This window comes from Lineus longissimus, chromosome 4, assembly GCF_910592395.1.
Source record: "Lineus longissimus chromosome 4, tnLinLong1.2, whole genome shotgun sequence".
NCBI lineage: Eukaryota > Metazoa > Nemertea > Pilidiophora > Heteronemertea > Lineidae > Lineus > Lineus longissimus.
Genome location: NC_088311.1, coordinates 745,810 through 763,921, shown reverse-complemented (window position 1 = coordinate 763,921; position 18,112 = coordinate 745,810). Strand labels below are relative to the sequence as shown.

At 39.9% G+C, this 18,112-nt stretch overlaps 3 protein-coding genes across 3 annotated transcripts; 1 reads left to right on the top strand and 2 right to left on the bottom strand.

The window, feature by feature from the left end:
• Positions 1–168: 168 nt before the first annotated feature.
• On the bottom strand, positions 169–4,493 carry LOC135487311 (eukaryotic translation initiation factor 3 subunit I-like). The gene is made up of 9 exons (XM_064770933.1): positions 4,396–4,493; positions 3,538–3,718; positions 3,260–3,325; positions 2,723–2,872; positions 2,375–2,508; positions 2,083–2,193; positions 1,650–1,739; positions 1,139–1,305; positions 169–772 (listed from the first exon to the last, which is right to left on the bottom strand). Exons 1-9 carry the CDS (start codon positions 4,396–4,398, stop codon positions 691–693), a joined length of 984 nt encoding a protein of 327 aa, XP_064627003.1. The 5' UTR covers positions 4,399–4,493; the 3' UTR covers positions 169–690.
• A 322-nt stretch (positions 4,494–4,815) lies between these two features.
• LOC135487310 (uncharacterized) lies at positions 4,816–12,624 on the top strand. Its single transcript, XM_064770932.1, has 14 exons — positions 4,816–4,895; positions 5,364–5,571; positions 5,984–6,048; positions 6,199–6,282; positions 6,491–6,700; positions 6,991–7,097; positions 7,328–7,448; positions 7,837–8,065; positions 8,288–8,352; positions 8,532–8,660; positions 9,028–9,270; positions 9,448–9,554; positions 9,858–9,999; positions 10,236–12,624. The coding sequence occupies exons 1-14, from the start codon at positions 4,826–4,828 to the stop codon at positions 10,379–10,381; spliced, it is 1,926 nt and encodes a 641-aa protein (XP_064627002.1). The 5' UTR covers positions 4,816–4,825; the 3' UTR covers positions 10,382–12,624.
• Positions 12,625–12,937: 313 nt separating this feature from the next.
• LOC135487094 (acyl-coenzyme A thioesterase 13-like) lies at positions 12,938–18,048 on the bottom strand. The gene is made up of 3 exons (XM_064770452.1): positions 17,931–18,048; positions 17,131–17,315; positions 12,938–16,752 (listed from the first exon to the last, which is right to left on the bottom strand). The coding sequence occupies exons 1-3, from the start codon at positions 18,021–18,023 to the stop codon at positions 16,548–16,550; spliced, it is 483 nt and encodes a 160-aa protein (XP_064626522.1). The 5' UTR covers positions 18,024–18,048; the 3' UTR covers positions 12,938–16,547.
• Between the last annotated feature and the right edge of the window lie 64 nt (positions 18,049–18,112).

Below are 18,112 nucleotides of genomic sequence, written 5' to 3'. Positions count from 1 at the left end.
TGACAGCCTGGTGAATAAGTGTCAACAAGAATCGGCACCTCGCCTGTTTTACTTTGCTTGCATGTTCTCTCATGTTGTCTCCATCAATAGCAAGGCTGCCGTATAATCAATGTAAATGACAGTCTCGTCACCCGACTCCAACCACAACAACTGAAGAAAATACTACCGTTCTTTCTATGCAAATAGTTTATTACAGTCGGATACCGAACATGTTTCATTGACGATTCCATTTACCAAGTTAAGAAGGCATTACTACGAAGATGATACAGATCACATATCAAATCAGGGTCGATCGATGAAATGTCATTTTGCTTCTTCATATTCCTAGCAGACCCAAGGTGTCAATCTTCTTGTAAAACATTTGTTTCTGTGCCGGGGGCTATTTCCCTGTTAGAGCACTTTACTCGACTGATCTATGTGGGTCACTTAGCATTTCCAAGCATTTCCAAGCACAGATTCTACAGTTTGACAAAATATATCACAGACAAGGAAAATAGCCCCCGACTTCCGAAGGATCCAAAATCGTAGAAACTTGTCCACAACAACAAACTGTCCATAAAGTTTTTGCAAAAGTCAGCTCTCTCAACTCAGAGTCTCCCACCAGCACATTACCCATATCCTCCACAATCCTGATACACCTGTTACTAATATATCAGAACAACAACAGTCTCATTCGAGGCCAACCGTTCTCTAATACTCGTATTCGAATTCAAAATATTCAGGATCAAACTGATGCACCCTGACATAACCATCCTCTGCACCGCTGCTGTACCTGAAACAAACAAACAAGACATGATGTGTGTTCAATTTACGATATTGATACTGTCCCCAACTTGTAATGCACTCTCTTTACTCATCACCAAATCAAAGACAAAAGTCATACTGCAACCTCGTTGATTCTATTGAACACGACAACAACTTCATCCAGAGCATGAGTAACATTTACTGAAGCTGTCCCCTGCAACAAAAGGGATGACAGACATATTCCTAAAATGGACCTGATCTACTTTCTCTGTTGCAGAAAGCTCAGCTGAAATACGTTTCTTTATAAAATCCACTGTAAAGGAACATCCACAGCCAAGGTCACATCCTGATTGGCCAGTTCCAATAGAATGCCATATCATCATGATGTACTTACCCCTTTCCATCTGGACTAAATGCCAAGCTATTGATGGGACCAAAGTGGCCTTTCACTCGACCAAACTCTTCTTCTAAGATCAAATGGAAAAACCTCGCATCGAATTTACCAACCCTTGTTGATGTGGTTGTGACATCCATGGCTTCCTGGCCACCTCCTAACACAACCTGAAACACCAAGGAGACACCTTTAATAATTCTGCGTGTGACTGTCCTCCAGTCCGGACTGCTGTTCCGTCCAACAACTAGTGATCATTCACCTGGACTGCTTGATGGTGGGGGACAAGTAGTTTTGAACTCTGAAAGTGATAATCTGCAGCAAAAATTCCACTACTGTAGCTTTTGATGATATGCCTGCTGGCATATTTTAGCCACTGTGCTGGCTTTTCCTTCCAAATGTAAATATGGGCCCCCTTGGCTTGAGCTGAAGGACTCAGTAAAATGCCACAAGGTTTGAGACAGTATGCACGAGTTCAAGTTAAAACCTAAACACTAACAGTAAATCTACTCACATGATCTTTGGTGGGTGATATCGCAGCAGAATTGACAGGTCGGTCTGTCTTGTATGTCTTGAGAGGTTCTAAAGAGGCACAATCGAAGATCTGAAAGGTATCATTAGAGAACACATCATGCTGGGGGTAAAATTGGTGTCGATTTAACAATCAAACATGGCAGTTGGTAGCTATCATGCCATTGCAAGCAGGACAGATGACTGAATATGTATATTGGTAGCCAGTTACAAGTGGGGAGCTTCTCTTCATGTATTGTGAAATAGAAGACACCCCCCCCCCCCCCCCGAGTGCCCAGGTCAACCACTTAACTGCAGTATCTTGCCTGCTCCATCGTTGGGCTGCCCAAAAGATAGCCTGGCCCACCATAACTGGCTTCAGGCATTACCCTACCACATTAAAGAGGAAGACAGACAGATTCAATAACGATACCTACTTTGGCTTTTGTATCTTTAGAGGCTGTTATCACCATGGTAGTGTCCTTCGATAACTGGATATCATTGATCTGCTTGTTGTGTTCACGCATCTTGTACGTCTGTTTTCCCATCTGGGGATCAAACAATGTTACATGAGAGAGAAGTGTTTCAAATCATAAGATGATCAACTGTTCAAAAAAAACTATTGTTAAGATTGTTTAAGTAACACATTTTAAATACACAAGTGCCTGTGAGCAAACTACATATGTCCAATGAGTGATTCAGCTAGTTCACTGAGCCCTCTTGACTTACCCGGACATCCCATTGCGATAACGAACCGTCCTCGTGTCCGGCACAGATCTGATCGTCAAGATGAGACCAGATGGCACTGGTGATCTTGGGCTCCTCCATTGGAAGACTCATCACCATGTATGGTTTATTACTTCCTGAAGGGCAAAAAAATTTCCTTGATGTTTACCGTATCTTTATGAAATCACAATAACAGAGGCAAAAATTGCAAGGAAAGCAGGCGATGTCCCAAATGATGCAATGGAGAGGCCCGCAGTTAAACTGGTAGCTTTTCAAAAAATTTGTTTCAAACAAACCAGGGAAAACACTGTTATAGCAAAAACCCTAGTCCCCCCCCCCCTAGAAACTTACTAATCTGTTCATCATCATTGACGTCGTATAAATGTATTTCACACGGATGGCCCATGGTTTTATCGGTGGAATACATGAGAGTCTTTCCACTATAAGAGAAGCCACATGTCCTGACAGCAGTTCTGGTTTCCATCGTCGCGACGCAGGTCCCTAGAGACGAGAGAAAAACCAGGTAAAGCATTGGAGGACATAATTAGAATAAGATTGAAACCACAACTAGTAGAACGATAAACTGCAAAAGTATTGGTGCTCATTTTCAAAGCAAAACAGCGCAACATCAATTCATTGTACTATTATTACCATTGACTTGACATTTCCACTACTTCTAAGTCAAGTCTGAGCATCAATAAAGTCAGCTTTCTTCAGACAAACCTTTTTTCTCCAGAATTATGTAATTTCAGAATTCTCAAGAAAATGTTTTGTCAGATCATGTAAATAGTAACCAAAACATGGCACCTCCTAATTGAACTGATCTTAAAATAAACAAAGAAAGCAATCAAACTCAGAAAGAGCTATGGCTACAAACATTTGACCTACCAGTTTGTGTGTCCCATACTTTACAAGTGTTGTCAGCAGAGCCAGTCATGGTTTTACTAGTGTCCCCTAATGATGGGTTAAGGAATCAAATTGGATGCACAGGCAATCAGATTTCCCTAAAGCCCCTTCACTATCCTAAAAATTTTGGAGAGCTGTTATCACTCCCTCTGAAAAGAGACTGTCCTTTATATTCTTTCTTTTTATAAATGTGGTATAAAGGTTAATACAAGAGTTGTTTGGCACAGGAAAATTATCTTTTGTTGAGTTATAAAGGATACAAATTGGATCCATGCACCAGATTGCTCCCTGGTGACCTTTGAGTGTTCCGAGTCGTTCTCCATTGAGGGCATACCATATATTTGGTATGTGATCTTTGGAGCAGGAAAATAACAGGTCTCCTTCCCGGTTGTACTTGATCTGTGTAATGGAACGTTCATGGCCGTGCAGCATTAATGGCTTCTGAAAAACAGAAAAAGATGGATGCGGCAAGATAAAAAAAGACTTACGTAGTCGTAGTCATAGTGGAATCAGTAACAGCCAGCTTCGGACAATGGATGAATGATAGCCCAAACAAAACAAATCAATGCACACACTCGGGGGGAACACATAGACGTATGTCAGAGACAGGTCAACACAGAGGGTGAGAGGCCAAGGCCCTCGGCCCCCCGGGCTTAGGGCCTGAGCCAACTTTGGACGATCAATCAAATGCCACAACAAAACATAGACGAATACAAGGAATGTCAAAACAAATCAAATGCGCACACTCGAAACACGTCAGAAGGCCTAAACTAGCAGATGCCGAGATGGTCAGCGCCAAAACAAACTTCTTCGAATTCGACTATTCACTGTGACGACCCTCGGTTCGGTTCCAGCTGAAATGCAGCATCCAATCAGACTTCGTCGAATTGTCAATTGAAGTCGCACGATACCTGAATTTCAGCACTGCTGTGGTGCACACAAATTTCATGTGCACAAGCATTGTAATAAATATGTGGCCTCTGTGCAGGGATAGCCGGATAGGCAAAAGAAGACACAGACGGTGTTCAATATTCGATTTCTTACAACAAACTCGTTGATAACTGTTGATGTTTCATATAAAACATAGATTTAAGTTATGATAATAGAAGACATCATACCATTTTGAATCTTTGAAATGATAAAAAAATTTGTTTTTAACAATCTAATTTCATATAGACACGTTCTTTTCTACACCGGAAGTTATCTGACCTACAATGCACGCATGCGCATCAATCCTTTAGACCGCCGTCTATCGTCCGTTTGGTAAACTGCGTTAATTGACGGACAAGTCCATTTTTACTATGAGGGGTATATGGGATTGCAATATATTTGTAAAAAGTTGAAATGCACATGTAAATCAGATTAAAGACACGTTTCAATCAAGTTTAATCATGTTTTATACTAAACAATACGTGAATTTACTTCAACAAAATCCATTATAAGCATTGTATCACGGTTTTTTGAAAAGGTGTGACTCGTATTCTATCTGCCACCCCTATCCCACTATATTCACGGCTACTGATGCCATTAGAGCAATTTCCAATTAAAATGGCGGCTACTAGTAAAGGAATGCGAAACTTTATCAAATTCTTCGTTTTGGTGGTGTTAGTAGCTGAAGGTTTGTGTTGAAACTAGTTGATAAACTTGCATTATTGTGTATTTCAATGTAAAATATCGTTTATTGTGTCTTAATGCTTAGTGATCATCACAAATTCGGCCAATTTTGAGTAAAAGTAGGTCATACTTCCGAGTACATAAAAATGTACAACCGCTGCACAGAGCACAGTGGAAATGATGATTGTGTATCCATGCAGTGGGAGTGATTCATCCTTTGACTATTGACTGGGCGGTGGTTCTCAGTGCTGTCACAGATGCTACATGTATATTTAGGTTTGTTTTGGCTTGAAACGACCAACTCCGACTGATGCGATGATTCCCCTTTCTTATTCACTATTCAGTGCCAGTGCCAGTGCCCGCAGTGGAGGCCATATATAATTTATATCCCCAATAAATGTTATATGTAGGTGGTATCTTCCCCTCTCAATGACTCGGGTGTTTTAATGTATTGTGACATCGCCTCTTTCAGATGTATTCTCAGTAAATGTTCCGCAGCAATTCGTGGGCGATTGGTACTCTTATGAAAATGGCGAGGGAATAACTACCATTATCTCCGATGCCAAATTAAAGAACAAAAACTATGGAGGAGATGTCCAGAGCTTTAAAAAGATTGCCGACAGTCATCCTAGCAACTTTGATGCTTATGTCTTGTTTTACCAGCCACTGTCAACATCATCGTAAGTGAATTTCCCAGGTCAACTTCTGTGGAAAAGCTTTTAGAACATGTTGAATTGTAATGTAAGGTTTGTGACAATTACATATGTTTCTAAGTAAAACATCACTTATTAGCATTTCAACCTGACATATGAAAGTGAAGGACAGAGAAGGGCACCGTTTGAAGAAAGTGGGCTACATGCCCTTGCTTGTCACTGATCAAGAATAGCGTGGCAATAAATGAAAGTTGATAAATTTAGGGTGGTGTATCATGATAATAGTAATACGCGTTAGCTGAAACACAACTAATTGATATTGTAATATGACGAGGAACATGCTGTGTCTTTTGATCGCTTTAATACAGAATGTGTCTTGATGTACAAAGGAAAGATTATATAATGGCGTGCGTGTCAACACCTTTTTTAATTCTTTCAGGAGTGACTGCTACAGGTGTTACGAGCTTCGATACAAAACACCAAACATTCTACAAACGAGATACAGTAAGTATCATGTGATGTAGGATTTATTCATTTGCTTGGTTAGAGTAGATTTTTTTCTATCTTAAGCATATTGTGTCGTGCACCTTGTGACACTGTGTGTATCCAGTTGGTTGATATGAGAACAATGCAGGCATTTTCTTATCTTTCCAGGTTCCTGTAACCGAGACTCTGACTTTGAGAAAGTGTGTCAAGAACTGTATGACACAACTGGTGTACAGTATGTGACATATTTCCGTAAGTACTGAGGATTTTTTCATGGAAACCCAAGTTCTGAAGATATTTTTCTTCAAAAATGTATCAACTTTTGTTAAATTCGGCCATTCCTCTTCTAAAGGATTGTAGGGAAACATATGCAGACTCCGAGTACATCCTTGAATATAATGTTACAAAACATACATGTATGATATCTGTGAATCTAATTGATTTTTTTTTCCATATGTAGGCAAGGCTTTGAAAAAGGTCAATTGTAAGACTACATTTGAAGGCGTGTACCAGTTTACATATCTGAGTCGAGAGAGTGGTGGTGGTATCTGTGACAGTCCCAAGAGTTTGATCAAAGCTTGCCAGGAGCCTGGTTCACCGTATGTCGACAATGAAGTGTTTGATATGTACTTTGGTTTCTGTCTGGCTATCAAATCATCATTCAAACAAGGTGAGCAATTTATCTCTAATATCAGTAGATGTTCACTTATTATATTTGGCTGGTATGGAAATATCGGATGTACCTAGAAATAGGTCAAACTGATGAAACTCTTTAGAGAAATACATTGCCCCTCTCATTTGAAAGGAGTCGTAATCAGATTGTTAGAATGCAGGCTATTAAACAGAGAGATGGTGGGTTCAACTTGTCTCACTTGGTCCACAACTAGTCTTTATCCTCATCTTTTCCGTAATTTGATAATAATGTTTTTCCAATCTGAATACATGCCTTATATTTTGTAGGTATTCGTTTCCAGTGTATGGGAACTTGGACAGAGGAAGGTGGCAACATCTACTCAGGAGTGGCAAACCTTGGAGCAAATTCAGATGAGGATAAATTCAGGTGTATTGTAAGTTGTCATGTCAACCAACATTCTTGGACCGAGTCATTATCTTGACCTTCCTATTGACAGGTATATCTGTATCTCTAGCATCTGTTGATGACCATGGGGCGGTTCATAGCTGCTCTGGTCTGGTCAAGTTTCATAAAAAAGAGAAGAAGTTGCCTCCATTCTTTGTGAATGTAAAATTAGAACGTAAACGATGAAGCGAATGCTGATGATGTTTGCCTGTATTTCAGATGACAAATGAAGATCAGCAGCGTACTGACATGAAGAAACGTTACGTCATGTCGATCAAGTCAGATTGCTCCAAGCTCCAGGGTATTGGTACCGGTCCAGTGGAACTTGTGCTTACACCAGGTACGTTCATATGTTACTCATGCCGCTAACTGTAGCTCATAGTTGTGCTAGTTGAATTAGTCACCAGAAATTCTCTGCTATATCTCATGAGGTGTTGCCTGTAGGTCACTGAGATGTCATATGACCAGCAGATCAAGGTGTCAATACAAAACTGGGGAAGAGTGAAAGGCCTGAAGGCCGCAGCCCTATTCATGACATCCAACTACCTTAGATTTTGATACTGTCATCCAATGCCAAGGAGAAGAAGAACGAGGTCGTCTAACAGATGTTTTGGAACACCTTGATTGCCGAGCTTTGAAGAGAGTCAGCTTTGTGAGTCAGGCTGCTACTGGTTATGTGGACATTCCTAGTGGAATCATTTCATTAGACAACCTATTGTATCTTTTAGAATTGACTGAGGCTCAGTACAAGGAGATCACACCGTCATGTAACTTCCCCATGGACTACGTTGGCAACTGGTTCACAACAGGAGAATATGATAGTGAGGTCGAGATCAATAATACACATGTTTACTTCAAGACGAAGCTCGATCAGTATCATTTCCGTGAGACATTCTTCACCTGTCAGCAGAATAGGGAGACACGCTACCTGATGGCTGCCGTCACCAGAGGCAAATGGTGAGTTAGTTACATGAAGTCATATATTGCTGAGGAATTTCATTAATTGAAAGAGTCTTAACATCTCTTTGTTGATTTCCTGGTCAGAACCGTCAACTTGTCATTCTTCTATGGGTATGATTGGTATGATTGGTGTGTTTTGTTCCAGTGCAATGCTATTACAGAGCACACCATTGGATCTCAATAGAATGAAGTGTTGACTTCTTTCTCTTCTGTTTTTAGCGAGGTGGATTACATTTGTTTTGACTTCATGCCCAGACAGCATAACATCATCCGATACAGAATGGGTAAGTCTTTTGTTCACATTTCTGCCAGTCGTAACCAAGATGAGGCCTATTATACATGTATCTGGCCATAGAGAGCAATATTTTGTTTGATGTGAGGCATGGAAGAGATCGTAGGTTATATATAACATCTGGTGCATCTCTGTGATGAATGTGCTTTCATTTGGCTTTCCTCCTTTCAGCCAAACCATACCGTCTAACAACAAATGAGCGAAAACTACCAGATTACAAGGCCAGGAAGTTCCTTGAAGCCTGCAGTTGGTCCTCTTTCAATTTCAACCAGGAGGAGTGGAAATACAACACACTGATCTGTGAGTATGCGTCACTTGGTAGCAGCAAAGACACAGATCTGAGCTCGGGCTGTAGCTATAGTTATTGCCATATCCAGAGTCGTAGCTAGCAACACTAACTTCATTAGAGTCTGGGGAAAACGCTCGGGAGCAACTATGAAAAAGGCTAGGATTGATTTCATGCAGGGGGCACTATCGTATTTGACAGTGTGCTTGATCACTCAAGACAGAGCTTTCATCATTGATGGGTGAAGAATGAAAGTGAATGAGAATGCTCTTCAGTGTGTAGTACATCATATCATCACTAGGCGGACAGTGTTATTATATCCAATTAAGAAATTGCCTTCACCATAGGAGAGACTCAATGTTGAATTTGATTTGATTTTAGTGAACCCACCAAATCCTGTTCCCTGTCCAATTGCGGGGATGTACGCCTTCACCCAGAAAGGCCTGCAGAGTGAGTTGTACAAGGATCGTATCAGAGGTATCACTGAACGTCCCTGGATGCAGGTTGATTGTCGCCAGTATGAACAGCAATTCAAAGCCTGCCGCCAGGATTTGAAGAAGATTTTAATTGATGCCAGACGCTGCGTGACTTTGGACATGATTGCAAGACCGATCGGAGAATATGGTGGGTGCATGCTACTCTAATGAACTTTTCAAAAGATGCTTATTGAGAATAAAAAACGAAGTCCTAAACACTGGATCTGATTTTGATCCCTGCCAATGGTTCCATGATGTGATCATTTTGAAGACTGATTTGTTTCGATTTTTCAAAATCATTTTCTGAAGTCTTGATTATTTTCAGACGCTTGGGATCATGAGCTGCTGTGTGTCGGCTATTGGATGGAAGATTCTAAATCGTACCTTATCACATATGATGAGGAGGATCCCAATTCAAAGTACAGGTGTTGGGTAAGTGAGTTTCTATTTCATGCAAAATGCATTGAGTGCTCTTCGAGTACAAGTTAGAATGACATGAATTGCTTTGTGGGGGAAGAGTACTGGGGCATAAGCTGGTTCTGTTCTCTGTGGCGTGTAGGATGTTTACCAACCCAGGCACTCTCTCTGATCTGCTCATCTGGATTCCTTGTCCCCATTCTCATTCCCTTTGCTGTGGACAAGAAAGCAGTGTGAGAGAGAGAGACAACACCTTGGCATTAAGGATCTATTTGTTTTGTTCTGTTCATGAAATGATAGTTTTGTCTTGGGCTTCAGGTGTACCGGCGTATTGATTATAAGACCATCCTGATGTCGAAGGCCTCGCGATCAGCTTGCCACGTGGGACAGAATGCGGATAGCTTTGAAGCAAAAGAGGGCGCCAGCTTGGCTCTCGAGCTCCACGAATGGGAGCAAGAGTGTAAGTGGATTTTGGCAGCCTTTTTCCCAAAGGATTGAGAATATATTTTCATGTTTCACCAGAGGCTCTTTCCAAGTCTTATCTCTGTTGACAACCACATATCTATCTATTTGAATGCTGTTGTTGAAAGCTATAAAGGAGACCATACATTGAAAGCAACCTATCTTGGACATTTTTAGATTATGATGATTTGCTGCAATTCGAATTGAATTGTAATAGTTCATCTCTTTTTTCAGTTGATGAGTGTCCTCAGTGGTACGCTGATGGTGAGAAGGACTCTAGCAACCGTCCAGACATGCTCTACCTTGCAGGATCTGCCTCCAACCGTGCTAGCATCATCACAGCTGTATCATTGCTCCTTGTAACTTTGTACTTCAATTAGAAACCTGAGAGCTCTTCATATACTTACGCCATGCCACCTTCTGATCATATGACTGCAGTGTGTTTAGAAAGTGACATGGTGGCTGATACGGCTTGGTGTGATCCTCTTTCAGTCCAATGGTAACAGAGGAATCATTCTCCTATTGGAAGTATTGCAGTCTGTCACATAGCAATAGGACATTGTCATTGACCATGGAGTGACTTGTGAAAACCTCAAAATCCTCCATGGTAAGTTGTGTGTTACTGTTATCCATCCTTCTCTGAATCCATCCACTCGTCTGAGGAATTTGTTCGGTTCAATTTCTATGAAAACTGGTTTTGTTTGACTATTCCAACAAAATCATTATCTAATTTTTTCTTTTATCTTGATTTCCAGTTGAGCTCATTTATATGAGATCATACACAACCTTTGTGAAAAACCAAATATATTTAGTATTGATTGTATATTGGCATTTTCTTTCTATGCTGCTTTTTACAGCGCTTTCTGTTCGTTCACATTCCAACTTAAATAGAATAGGCTGTCTCAAAGATGGAATTCATCCTCAAGTGACTTTTAATTTGGGACACCCTGTATATATATAATTTGATTAAATCAACTGTACATAGAATCAATTGTGAAAGCATGTAAATAATGTTTTGTATTAGTTCAGTTTTAAGTGTTGTAATGTTCACTATCAGCTCACAGAAAAAGTCAGAGGGACTTACATTAATCTGAGTGACATCAAGATCTAACATAGGGAAGATGAATGGTCTAAAGACGGGTCAAGGAGGCCATCTTCATCTGAACTAATAAGCTGAGATTCAACAAAAACAATGTCTTCAAATTGCAGATGCATGCATAACACCAAGTTAATACATACTTGGTATTACACTGTCACTAAATTTCTGTGAGCTGATTAGTGTACATTACAGGGTTCAAACATATACGAATATAATATCTGAATGTACAAATGTCGAGTTTTGAATGATAATTAGTATTTTTTAACATATCATCAAATGACTCATAAGGCGTGTTAACCTGATTATGATTGGTTGTCTATGATATTGTCTTTCTTGTGTACATTCCATGTTTAGTGGAGGGGGACTCCAGGGAACCTTTCATCAATCCTTGTCAGTTCTTTGTGCTAAAACCTTCATAAAACATGCCTCATTTTGGAGAAATCTATGAACCTCTTGAGTGGTTTGAAGCCAGTTGTCTGTAGCTTTTCAATCAGACTACTGAGTGGTGTCAGTGTCTTCTATTTCATCTCGACAGGAAACACCCGGATCCCCCTTAAATAACTAATCAATCGTCCATGCTTTTTGCATCCATTGTTGTACATAAACGTTTTATACCTGCCATTGTTTTATTATTATATGCCGCCAATTTCCACATATCATGTGTATATTTTGCAATGTAGATTGTAGGGTGAAATGAATTTAAAGTTATGAAATGTATTCCTATATCCTACGTAATGTAGCAGAACCTTCATCAGTTTTGATATAATGAGACGATTGGTCAAGTAACGTTACGTAAGGTTGCTTCAGCTTGCAGTGGGAATACACACTTTTCTATACATCATGGACTTGATGAGGGTTCTGCATCATTTAGTAAGTGTCATTTGCTTAAATACCGGTACTGGTATTGGTATTGTATTCAAGACATGATATATACTGCATCCGTTCTGCATTCCTGTTTGTCCAAAATAATTTATATTTTACCAAATCAGTTTTTCAGGTTTTAGACATCCTCAACCAGGAACTAACATGATTGTCGAACTGCTTGTTTCATAATGTGTAGTTTGTTTACCTTGACAACATGATTACACGTTTTGAATTTGTTGACTCTTTGGTCAGACTGCAAACAAGAATCTTATCGTATTATGAGCTTGGTGAAGTGAAGTAGTAATCAGCCTTATGATTAACCATTTTACACGTGTCAATTCATTTTTTTCTATTTCTAAACATTCCAGTTAAGATTTTTAATGCCTGGCTGTATGATGGTCCTGTTGGTTGCTAAAACGGGTAAATTATTCTGTACCACAATTTTATCGTTGGGCGGCATGTAGAGATGTATGCATTCCTTGTTCAGGTAATTGTCATCTACCAAAGTGGTTTGAAATGCACTAAGGTATTGACTCAACAGTGAGATATGGTTATTCTGCCTGAAAACGTGCAAAGTTAAACTGCACTGTGTGATCCTGATTGGGGCTGTATTTGTATCATGTAGAGAAATCTTATAATAAATGATATATCATAAAGAAATGGTCTTATTATCTCCATGCTGCATTTCGGCACATCCAGTTGAAGAAGCACATCCAAGCATGAAGGACCTTGTGTCCAGACACATACATGTGTAGGACATGGTATGAAGAAATGGAGCTGTGTACAGATCTTATCAAGACTTGCAATACTTTAATATGGTTTACTCGGCCGTATCCAGTAGTTTCATCATCTAAATTGCAACCATCCTGATCATTGTCTTGATTGTGACATATCACCGCTTCACAGGACGTCCTGCGATGGTATACCTGAATGAATCAAGGAACAACACAGAGGTCTTATGAAATCAGGATTGTCTTTTATTAAATTAAGCTCTATAACCTGACATATTCCAAAAATAATGTCAACACCTCAGTCAATCAAAATGATTTATTGCTCTCCCCTCTACTAGTCATGACTGTTACTAATTCAGGTGAGATTCACCTGGAGAGAAACTTCCAGATCACTGATGTGGGCACGGAACTAGTCCCAGAGCACAACTACCTGAATCACTGCATTTGTCATTTTACCCAAGGAAGGATGTGGCACTTCTGCTCAGGTATTGGCCAGTCATAAACCCTGTAAGCTCCATGGCCCTTATTGGCTGAAACAAACAAGGATGATTGGTCAATACCCAAGACTCTCCTGCTTGAGGAAAGTTCAAATGGCTGACTGTTCATTCCACAGAAATCTGGAAACATCTGCCCAGGCTTGATAATGATGGTATTCCCTGAGATTAGTGGTCTCTGACACATCAAAACACAATTCTAGTCTAGATATGAAACGGATACAGTACCCCAATTTAATATCGCCTCACAAAAATGACCACAAAAGCATCAATATTCATACACAGTCTAATCAATTGTTTCCATCCAATCAACACATTTAACAGTTTATTTGAGATGCTCAACTGGCTATTACTCTTTATAAGTTCCTCAGATTCCCCTCAATAAAATATGGCACTTGATGGCAGGACAAAAGTGATGAGATAAGGTCGTTAAGGATCAAGTCAATCTTTATTCAACAATTCTATCAACCTTTGTCGTCAACCAGCAACATCAATCTCCACCAACATTACTTTGAGCAGAGATGTAGTAATAAAAAATAAGGTATCGTTTTGTAAAGTTGGAAAGTCACTGTTCCAATCTGTGCCCTCAGCAGGGCCGATTTGGCTGCTTACCGCTGCCTCTTCACATCTCTAGCCGAGAAGTATCAACGTCACCACAATGCTTTTGCTGCACACGATTGAAACAGTGGCAACCACACTTTGTATTTGAGCAATGCTGAATCATAAACAGTGAAATATATACCACAATGGTACCATCATCTGTAAAAATCTAACTATTTAGAAGGGAACTGTTAACATCAATACTCTAACAATATGCAAAACCTATGCAGTAATACACTTATTACAATTGAAGAAAAATCTTAAAATAACATCTAGAACTTATAATCCCAATCTATAAGAATTCAGTTGTCATTCTTGGTGACAGATGTCACCTGTAGTACTTCAAACTTGGAAGACAAGGCCCCAAAACCTTTGTTGACCATCAGGTAAGAACTGAATTTAACCAACATAATACACATTCCACCAATGTACTCTCACATCAATGGGTTTAGATGTATGAAATAAGAAACTGCATGGAAATATTTGATAACAATCTCGTTGGTAAGATGTACTTTAGCCCCTCTGCTGCTTGAGGCCGCCATGGGTTAACACCAGGAACCTTGCTAGTGGTGCTATCTGATGACGGAATGTTAAACTAACACATCCTAGTGAGGTGTGTTTCGTACTGCAACAAGTTGCATAGTTAGAGTAGTATATATTAATATCTTTAATATCATATATGACAGGGATAAACTGCCTATGCACCAGACAAGCAGGCCCATGGCCTCAAGCAGCAAACAAGCTACAATGATCTACATATATCAATTACTGCTATAGAACTGAACAAAACTAGATATGAACTGAACAAGTGGGAAATCTAAGCATAACAGAAAGCTACTGTTCTAGTATGAGGCAAGATCTATGACAGATTGGATGAGTGTTTAAACACTTATAAAGCCTGAATTATAGTCATCACGATCATAAGCTTGCGAAACCACATATTGTGGTTATAAAAAAAAGCAAAAATAACCAACCCTCTCAAAATAGAACCTTGTCAGCACTGCAGCAGTCTAATAATAAAATAATCTTGGCACATCATACCCTGATAAAGGATGTAACAAAACAAACGGAGGGAACCTAATCTATATATCAAAGGCATTCTGTGAAGTGCACTAAAACAGAAAGACAACACAAACTGACATCAATATCATAACAAAAAGTGGCTGTTCACCTCCCTTCATAACATAAACCTTATCTCTCAATGGAGTGAAGCACCAGACAGTAATCTATGGTGTCATCCTCTCATCACATTTGATGTGACATGACATAAAATAAAGTCCAATGTTGCTTATGCCAGTCAACTGAATGAAGTGAGTGATCTGTCACAACGCTCTCCTGTCTGTCATGAAGCAAGAAGGGAAGCTGACATGTCAAACTAAATGTCTGAGATGACAATGCAGCCAATACCACCACTTTATAAGAACACCCAAATCAGAACTTAACCCATCAGCATCGGAACACCCCAGTCAACTTTATAAGGCTAGCTCATACAGATTTTGCCCTCATGCACTACCCTCCTTTGCAGTTAAAGTCATTGGGATTAAATCATAGACATCCAATCCCATTTCCTCTTTGTTGTGGATTACCATTAAGAGATCAATACCATTATATAAGAAGGCCAAGTAAGCTTACCTTGTGTGCTACTTAGGTACAGGATTCAGTAAGCAAGTAATACTTGACATGCATTTAATGAAAGTAAACATTGGCAGTGATGTGGCTGATTATGGGTTTGGTCAGAGGACTTAGTCTGTCCTGCTGGCCTTGTATCACGAGCTTCACAAAACAGAAGCAGTCTGCATTAATGCCCCATTAATGGAAGTCAACATGTGGTATGTATACAGGGTTGATCAAAACAAATGCTGAGCACACAAGGATTAACAAACTTTCCTTTATGAAACCCATTAACAGTAACTTCCATAAATAGGTTTGTGCTCGTTGATCCTCTGTACCACAAAATCAGGAGACAGTATTCATTTTGATAAGCCCTGTAGAGGAAACTATACAGGGAAGAGTAAGGACTGAATTTCCTTCTGGAATAGATTGATGCAATGCCTTTGTGAAATAATGATGCTCATTCAATCCAGCAAAAGTGGCTCATAAAAAGAACCTGGTGTTTTCTGGTGATCGCTTATATAACAAAGTGCTTTAGATGTTCACTTCCAGATTTTGACCATGTTTGTTACCCTGTATAGTTTGAAAGACATTGGATAGTTTTACTTCAGTTGGTATATTATGCCCCAACTGAAACTTTGTGCTCTCTTACTTGTGTATTATCTGATGACTGAAACACGGCTGACAAATTTCTTAGCAAACAGTACCTGTTCTGTGTTCCATATTCTTGAAATCACTGGCTAATGAAACTTTGGAGTCCGAGGCTTTACAACCATATCATAAACATCAGATCTAACCAAAGAGTCTGTGGTCTTGACAAGGAACCGAGCATTGTTTTGCATTATGAGACCTCAAGGTGTCGCCATGGAAACATGTACATTCAGATCAAAGGTGCAACATTGTAACACCAAACATTCTCAGATAGGCCGACAGGCTGCTTGCTGTACAAGAGGTTTCTTAGCAGGAATCATTGTAATTATCTGTCTCACTGCAATGCAGCTAAATCTCCAACTGACAAACATCTTCAGAACTGTGCACCTGCTCTGAATACAATGAAAGCACCTGTGTGTAACCTCACACACATGCCAGCCATGACAGTTGAAGCCCGCTACATTAATCAGAGAACTCTATCTCACACCTGAGATCTTTAAAACACTAAGTAATAAAGCTCATTTGTGTCTGGTATTGGAGGTTCCTTTTTGGGGATAAACTTGGTGTGTCGTGCCTGAGCAACAAGGGAGCCATCCTTCTTGTTCATTATGTCCACAGTGAGGAAAGCCAGACTCCGACCTGATCTTAATGTTTTAGCATCGATGATTATCTCTTCCCCGATTTTCACTGGACGTATATACCTGGAAGGAAATGGTACTAAGAAATGAAACAAGTGTGGAATGCATCCTTACAATGGGGTCAACACACACTCAGTGCTATGACAGAGCTATGCACTTAAGGTTCAAAGACAAGTTGATCTGCACTATGCACAACAATCTGTACTAGTTTTGTACGAATAAACATACATAAACATACATATATGTTTTCATCGTAAGTCCATCACCAACAGGTGAGACTTACAACTCTACTTAAAGTCTAAGTATGTGTTTATATTGATATAAACGAAGATATTTTGTAGTTAAATTTGTGTCTATTATTTGATCTAACTTATCTCTCTTGAAATTTGTTGGGGTTCACCATAACCAGTCACCAGGAGTAATACACCGACGGATGCTTACGTTATGTTCATATCCACACTACTGCCTCTTGCGGAGATAGCAGTAGTAAAGAGAGCTGTCGTGGAGACAATGTCTACCAGGGTAGCGGTGAATCCTCCATGCAGGGTGCCACTGCTGTTGGTGTGCTCTTCACACACTTTGATCTCACAGACACACCTCCCCGGCTCACCATGAGTTACCATTAGCTGCAAGGAAACAAGACAATGGCCCTTAGCAAGTAGTAGTCTCACTTCATTCAGAAATACTGCTAGCCTTAGACATTATTCCCACTTCTCTCCAAAATTTGTCAAGGGGCTATGGCAGTTATCTCTTTCTGGCTTTCATTCAAACCATACAAAGTAACCTCCTCTCCCAACCATATTTGAATCCCAAGATTATGGCCTAAGTAAGCTACTAAAGTCGTAAAAACGCCAGCATCAAGCCATGACTGTCAACATGGAGCAAAGCAAGTCCACAAACATTCTACAGTACACTAATGAAACCACACTAATGGCTGCCCCCTCTCAAAGAATAAGAGTCTTACCCCCAAGGCCAACCCAAAGCCCCTTCAAACTTTCATCAGACCCAAAGCCTTCTAAATTACAGTGACATTAATAAGCCATTCTGCAGTATTTTTTTTCTGTGACCAGCATCTCTGCAAAAATATATGAGTCATATATGCATTGCGATATAAGTGTGTTAAAAAATGCAAAACATGCAAGGTCAGTGCAGTTAGTACAGCTATTTTGCCACAACCACACCATCATGATTTTTAAAACTTTGTCACAGAGAGCATCTTATAGCTATGGTCTATGACCTACCCCTTTCAATACGCGATTAAATGTGTTAGATTTGACGCCTGCAGCGATTATATTTCGCATCAAATCGACCACTTTTCCTGACGAAGCTGCCATGGTTGTTTTGCATTTCTAGGATCTGGAATATGGCGTTGTTGTCGTTGCTGATAAAACATGGTCTGTCTCAGATTTGGATTCATGCGCGG